We start from the raw sequence: 8158 nt of genomic DNA, 5'->3' as shown, positions 1-8158 counted from the left end.
AACATTCTATGGGTTCTTATATTTATTCCCCTCCTAATGTAACACATTTTTTTTCGTTCCTGAATTTTTTTCGTACCTTATTTTCTGCAATCTTGTATTTCATTCATTGTAAAATAGACATATTTAAGCTTCCTTCTTTTTTACTTTTTCTTCTCTTTTCCTTTATGCCTTAATTTCATTTTTTGTTCTTGTTTTTTTTTTCTTCGTTTCTGCTTTCTATTATGAAGCCTCTCTTTGCCTTGAAGACCCCACTGCCTCATTTATTGTTCTTCACCTTACTTTAATTTACTGGTTTAATTTCTTGAGTGCTTACTTTCCCTTTTTTACCTTTGTCCCCGTATATACAATTTCAATCCATTCGTTTTAACAGGCTTACTCTTATAACATTACCTGTCGTCCTCTAGTTTCTCAAAACATTTTCTTCTGAAAAATAAGTTTTATTTTTTTTGTGCGCACTGTGGCGGTTTATGTTATTTTTCCCTTTTATTATCTTCCTTTTTTCTCCTGCATGACCTCTTTATTACAACTGTTTTTTTTTTTTTCTCTGTCTTCTTTCTTTCATTTTCTATTTCTCTCCATTTATTTTTTTCCCAGTTTTTGTCTTTTTTCCCTCTGGTCATGTTACTTGTTGTGAAACCCAACTATTATACCCTTTTTTCCCCATTTTTTGTTTTCTTCTCCGGTATGTTGCTTCGTTGCTCAACCAACTCTTGGTGGATGTGCATTTTCCTTACTTTATTCGATAACTTTTTTTTCTACCCTCCCCTTCACTCTTCTTTTTATATTTCTTTTTTTTTGTCTTATCATAAACTTCTCGTTTGTTTACTTAAATCGCACTGATATATTTTACGTTATTCCAAATTTCTCTTTCCTATTCTCTTCCTTTTTGCTTCTAAATCTGTCGTTTTTCATTTCATTTTGTTATCCGCTTCTTCTTGTTCTTTCTCCTTCATTTTTACATTGTTCAAACTTTTTTTTTTTTAACATCATCCATTCATTTTTTTTTAGCTTTGTTTTTTGAAGTCGACTTTTCCGCTGGTCTTGTATGTGTATGCATAACCACGTTTGATATAAAATGTAACTCTCCTTTTTAACATAAATATAATCAAAATTTATTCCCTTCCAAAAAATTACGTGCTCGCACGTGCGCTGCAGCGGATAGATAGAGGAGATTAATACATTTTTACAATAGAGTTGTGTGGACAGCCTGCACCGCGCCACTTCTCGCCTGACTCTGCGACACGACGGACCAGACGCTTCACCGGCCCAGACACGCAACCCAGCGCACGCGCGCACGCCGCCGCGCTGCACATCCGCCACCGCACACACAATGGCGACAGAGACTCACACCGAAACCAGCCCCCCACACATTTTTATTTTTTTCGCGCTGCCGAGTGTCGTAGGACAGATGGCCAAATTGTCAGATGATTTAATGGCTGCAACGACAATCTCTGTTCTCTCCTTTTCCACAGTGTGTTTTTACTACAGTAGTTTATAAAAGAAAATCATTATTACATCTTATTTTTGTTCAACAATTTTCCATTATATACCAACTATGCAGAAAATAACCAAAATATTTCCAAAAAATATGAAATCAATATTACATGTAAAATAAATTAATACACAAAAAAGTATGCTTATGCTTCAGCGTTCGCTACAAAAAGGGAAGGTCTCATACAAGGAAATGTTCACAAAAGTGAATCGGGCCTGCTGAGCAATGTCTTGAAGTCATCTCTCATTCCTGATGGAACCCTAAAAAAGGCTGCAGAAGGAGATGCCACCACACTTTAGACCAGTGCTGATAGACTACGTTCTGAGGTATGTGATAAATCACTGTGACCTTTAAACATTCAGAGCTCAAGTAGACAGCTAATGGCCAATGTATTGTTTTGATCTCTGCTCCCCTTAAATTTATTTGGTGCATATAAAAAAATAAGATGTAATAAGTATTTTCTTTTATAAACTACTGTAGGTAAACACACTGTGGAAAAGGAGAGAAACAGAGATTCCATCTCGCAAAGACATTGCACAGCAGAGAAGACAGATGGCTGAGGACATCCTTCTTGCATTGGGTACTTTACTGATAGTATTGATCAAATAAATAATTCATAAAACATTTCTTTAAGATAACAATTTTGTTATACAGCAATAGACAAATGTGTGTCTAGAGAGTTAAAGTCTCCTGTTTAATAATGCTATTTATTGTAACTTGTAGTCATATGTGTTTCCAAGGACATTTGAAGGAGAGCCAGGGTTAGGATTTCACTCAATTCACATTAAACCAGTGATTTTCAAATTTAATTTGTCTGCACAATACAGTTGGTAGGTTCCTTTTGTTGTTCATTTCAGACTCAAAGGAGGATTTCTGCTCCTATTGTGGCCTAAAGGTGCCTCTCACTGCAAAAAGAAACACAGAAAATTACTTGGGTAAGTGTCAAAAATGTGAGATAAAGTAATTCATTTCAACTTCAAAACTAATGGTGTATCTCTTGTGAAATATTGTCTATTGTTACAGATTGAACGTGATAAGTGCCAGAGATAGTTTCATGCACCTTGCCTTGGGTTGACTCCAGACAGGATTCCAGCTGAAAATGAAGAATGGTGGTGTGACATGTGCTGCTTGCTTGTGAATAAATGCGTCCTTATACCATGATAGATGTTGTTTTCTGAAAAAAGCCTCACCGGTAGTAGTTAGGGCATTACAAGTATGATCTACTACAGCAAAAAGAAAGATAAAAAGTCATTTTATTCATTTTTAGTGAATATTTTCAGTTATTAAATACATACTATGTCCATATAAAGTGTTTTTTCAGAGAAATCTCACCTGTAGTGGTTAAGACATTACAAGTATGATCTACTACAGCAAAAAGAAAGGTAAAAAGTAATTTCAGTGATTTTTAGTGAATATTTTTAATGACTAAATTCATATTGAAACGTGTAATTTGCTGCTGGTCCCTAACATTGACCACGGTGAATGACAGTAGGTTGACAATGTGGAGTCGCTGTTTTCTGGTAAAACTTGAAATCTTGAGGATAGTTGACAGTAATCCTATAGTATATAAAAGTATGATGATGATGCTATAAACTACACTCTTTTATTACGCGGACACTGTCGTGGTCTCCAATTAAAAGCACAGATGCAACCGAATGTCAAGCCAATATCCAACAACGAGCCAACTTTACCCCGGTAATGATTGCAACAACGCAAATGAGCCTATAGTCTGACTCGTATTGTATAAAAGGTTTTAATGTGTACACAATAATAACCTTTTACATTGTAATGACGTTTATTTGTAATCGTTTGCATATGTGTGTGTGGTGCTCCGTGTGTGTTTAAGCAGAGTGTGTGTGTGTTGTGCACCCGCCCAAAGAGACACAGATTACTATCTTGATAATGCGCCCAGTGAAATACTTCGCCATTGACTTAACATCAGTAATTTAATAGGCCCATCCAAAATTACTCTAGTTCACCCGAAATTGAGATCTTGCCGCTATGCCTGCTCCAAACACCTGTTTGTTGAACTTTGGATGAAATGAACAAAAATATAATCCAGGGAAAAATAATTAAATGTATTAATTAAAAGTAGGCCTACATCTGGCTGGAGTGGGGTTGCTTACCTTTCCAAACGCAGAGAACACAAAGACTCTAAAGTGAAAAAAAGAAAAAGATATTGTGTTATGCTGCTGCATTTCTTTAAGTGTTTCTGTAGGCCCGACTGCACATACTCGGCTGCGTGTGCTGTAACCTTAGAAATTCAGAAAATAAATAAATTCCCTAATAATAACCAGTCTCTGTGTGGGGTCTGCCTGTCACCCTCATATGTCTCTGTCCATCACTGGCCTGCAAGTAACGACTAAGTTTCTGCGTGCTATAGGCTCCGCAACAAGTGGCGGATGAGTTATGTAAGCCTAACTACTGGAAAATAGTAAAATATCATGCAGTAACCTAAACGCAGTTAGGCTTCATTTGACATATTATAGTTTATTTTGCCATTTGCACTGATAAAAATGTATACAACATAGCCTATTGTGCATACTTTGCATATGTTACTTGGTGTGCCAATTAACATGAGCATGTTAATTGGCTAAACAATTAGACTAACCATGTGCGGTGTAGATGCCACAAATATTTATTACAAATGTTATATTTATTCATAGAAAAGGATAGGATGGCACTATTTAGCTACTAATACTGTCAACATCCCATGTCAATTTAGCCCAAGTAGCCATGAGAAATATTTGCAAGGGCAACTTACCCTGGTGTTGGCGCCATTCCTCCACATTTGACGAGAAGAAGTCGTTGGAAGAGCAAATCTGGTGTTATAATACCATGCATACTCTTATTTAGTGTCAAGTTACCAACTCAGGAAATGCTAAAATGCATAATTAAACATCTATAAAGTAGGTTTAAAGGGTATACTACTCATTTTTTTCCACTTTATTTATTGGTTTTCACAATTGAAAATAAAACATCATACATACAGAAGTATATGAACACATTTTTCTCCCACCTCCACCCCCTTGCAAACCTTGCTGATGTTCAAGGAGAGAGAGAGCATGGAAATTAGCAAGGGAAATGGGAATTTTTATTTACTCAAAAATGAACGAAACAAATACAAACAATATTGCATCTAAGTTACGTATGGGTGAATGGAGTGAGGAACAGCCAAAGTGTATCAACCATTGTAAGAAATTATGGATCAAAGAGATTTTACCGTAGAGTAACTATTGGCATAATGCCTTTTTCAATTAAAAAGAATGAACTTTGAGGCTGAATTTATCCAAAATGATACAGTAAATATGCTTGATACTGAGTGAGGGAACAGTCAGGATGGCCCTGAGGACAGCTATATCAGCCTTTGTTAGAAATTATGCATTAACAGGATTTTACAATAGAGTAAATATTGTACATAATGCCTTTTTCAACAAAAAAAAAGGAACTTTGAAGCTAAATTTCTCCAAAATGATACAGTAAATATGCTTGATACTGAGTGATTGAACAGTGAGGATTATCTGGAGTTCAAGTGTATCAACTTTTGTCAGAAGGATTAAAGGGATTTTACAGTAGAATAAATATAGAGCATAATGCCTTTTTTCAAATCAAAATAATGAACTTTGAGGCTGAATTTCTCCAAAATGATGCAGTAAATATGCTTGATACTGAGTGAGTGAACAGTCAGGATGGTCTTGAGTTTATGTGTATCAACCCTCGTCAGAAATTATGGATCAAAGAGATTTTACAGTAGCATAATAGGTTTGCTTGCTCCGTATCATGGACTACATGCATTTGCCATACATTCTGTAATACGGGCGCACTTGAAATCAGGAAAAGACGAACGTCTGCTCACTTGACCGCAGTGCTGCACACTACAAATAAAACACGCGATTTCCCACAAATGTATATTACATTTGCAGGCATTTATTATTATTGTGAGGAAGTGAAAATCTTTAACTTTCAATATTGTAATAATGTAATAACGCAATGAATAATGGTCATTGTGGTTGTTGTTGTTTGTTTGCCTATACACACACTACTAATACTAATACTGACCATGGGTGCAAAATCCAGCTGCTGGCTGTCCACTGCACTATCACACAACGGACCCCTCCCCGCACGCAAGCAGCAGGCAGCTGGTTTGTCCCATTGTCATGGCAACCACTGTAGTCCAGAGGAAGTCCGTTCAAAGTAGCTACAGTTTGACAGGATACTTTATTAGTGTGTTTATCTGTTTGTGTGTTTACAGATACGTGTGTTTCATCAAAATAAACCCCATAACAGCTGAAACAACAGCATCTGATTTCAGTCTGTGGCATGTAGCTAAATAATAACTGTGAACATTATCACAATTAAGTTATCATTTTGTGATGTAAATAAATAACACAATTCAATCATTAAAGACTCCTAGACATGTTTCAAGGTGTAGCCTATATAAAATAGTTTTCTTTGAAAAATAGACTAATGTGACTGATATCGTTTTCACACCCAAAAAGTTAAATTATCTTGTTAAAAATCTTTTCCCTCATTAAAAAAAATTAGGAAGTGTGCAAATATATGACATCCCAAAAGTTTAAAACTCAAACATTCAAGTGTAGGAACAATATGAAAAACAGATTTTTGAGTGGAGGGGTGAAATCGATAGACTTGGCAGGTAGTGATGCGTGGTCGTAAAAAAACGTAAAATCACAAACGTGAAAATCTTCAACTTTCAATATTGTAATAACTTCCCACAAATGTAATAACGCAATGAATAACGGTCGTTGCGGTTGTTCTTGTTTGCCACAAACGTAATAGTTATTATGTTTGAGGGATTATTGCAACAGACGTATTTGTAAACACACAAACAGATAAACACACTAGTAAAGTTGTAACAAGTATTCTGTTAAACTGTAGCAACTTTGACCGGACTTCCTCTGGACTACAGTGATCGCCATGACAACAGGACAAACCAGCTGCCTGCTGCTTGCGTGCTGGGTGGGTATCCACTTGAACAGGGTGCACTTGAAAATATTCGAGCCACTGGCAGTCAAACAAAACTCGAGATTGAGTTTCAAAGCCGAGATCTCGCAATGCTTTTTTTTTTTTTTTTCTTGTCATTTTTTTTTCATGTCACTATGGGGGCTCCATATAGATCACCTCAAACAGAGGCACGGGTAATTCTTTCATTCATAAGTGCTTCTCTTTGGGCTTGTCTTGGTTGTGACACATCCCCTGTGGAACTCCACCTCTCCACCAATCTTACTGGTTTGCTGATAGCTGAACCAGTGGAACATTTTGGTTACATCTTGCTTTTCATATGATTTTTACATTAAGGGCTGTGCAAAATAATTGCAATTGCAAGAAGCTGCAATTATTTCATGCTGTTAAATATGTCACAAAGATATATTATAAAGAAGCACTGTCATTCCTCAGAGATTCCCTGAACTGCAAACCTTTTTATTTGTTTGGCTTTGCACGTGCAGTCCGCTTGTACAGGCACAGTCCAGGCTACTCTGAACCAATAACACAAATTATGTGCCTTATAATTGATACACCACAACAGTTTTGGACTTCTATTTGGATTTGATTCTTTATCCCACAAAGGATTTCAATTACTGACAATAAACAAGTGGCAATTTAGAGTGTCAGAGTGTGTTATTGAGATGGATGGATTACCATACCATAATACCTGTTTTTTTCTTGGTGATCAGAAAGCCAACACCTCTTTTATAGGTCTCTTTTGAGGTGCTTGAGTTTTCACTGGGCAGCAAGGATGTGGAGAAAAGGAACCACTAACCAAAGTTATATGACAAATGTAGTGGAGTACAAATTACAATATTTACCTCAGAAACAGTGATATTGATATATTTGCATCAGAAGTGTAACTACAGAGCACGTTTTTACTTATGTGCTCTAGGGCAAATGCACTTTAGAAATTTAATTCTATCAAATCTCTTCATTTGCAGCAAACATAAAACTGCATCTTATGTTATGATGTGTTGAGCCGGTGCTATGTAGTTTTCACACCACCGGAGGGAGCTATTGCCCTACAGCTCTATACACAGTCCACATTGCTTGATGTGTTTTTTGTTTGTTTGTTCGTTTGTTTGTTTGTTTTTTCACATGCCATTTAAGCCATAAGTTCAGCACCTTTTGTCTCATACTTGCTTGTGATTTGTGAGCTGAAATATGAATATGTTGGTGCGTGCGGCCATGCTCTTTAGAGCCTCTTGGCCCAAGGCATTGTGTTGAAATATGACCTTTGTCCACTGTTTCTTTATTTCACCAGTAGACAGATGACTGTCAGAGATGATGAGACAATTGTTGTTTACTAATGTACTTTCTTTATTTTTTTGTTTAAACTTTTTATAGCTATTAATCCTATAACCCATATACACAACAGCTACAATCACTTGATCAAACACATTTTGATTAAATTAAGCATTTCATTTTCTGAATGAAAAGTTTGGTCTAGGCTTTGTGCAGAAGCAAACCATCTAAAAGTAGCATGTACATGAGTTTTTTGTCATCACCCTAGTGCTTGAATGTTGTTCTTACATATTTGACCATAAGATGGCATCCTAAGTTTGCTATCTATCTGGGATCTGTTTAATGTTGAAATACATGACATATGACTTTGAAACAGTTAAAAATGTATTATACATTCCTAATAAGCAGCTA

General features: G+C 36.1%; 1 protein-coding gene across 1 annotated transcript in view; it reads left to right on the top strand.

Moving 5' to 3' along the window:
- LOC113745784 (uncharacterized) overlaps window positions 1-2258 on the top strand; it is a 3258-nt gene extending 1000 nt beyond the window's left edge. The window contains exons 2-3 of the mRNA XM_027278758.1: window positions 1973-2072; window positions 2233-2258. Coding sequence (XP_027134559.1) covers window positions 1973-2072; window positions 2233-2258 — 126 coding nt within the window. The remainder of the gene's footprint in view (window positions 1-1972; window positions 2073-2232) is intronic.
- The last annotated feature ends 5900 nt before the right edge of the window (window positions 2259-8158 follow it).

This window comes from Larimichthys crocea, chromosome V (genome assembly GCF_000972845.2).
Source record: "Larimichthys crocea isolate SSNF chromosome V, L_crocea_2.0, whole genome shotgun sequence".
NCBI lineage: Eukaryota > Metazoa > Chordata > Actinopteri > Sciaenidae > Larimichthys > Larimichthys crocea.
This window is presented reverse-complemented; position numbering and strand designations above follow the sequence as displayed.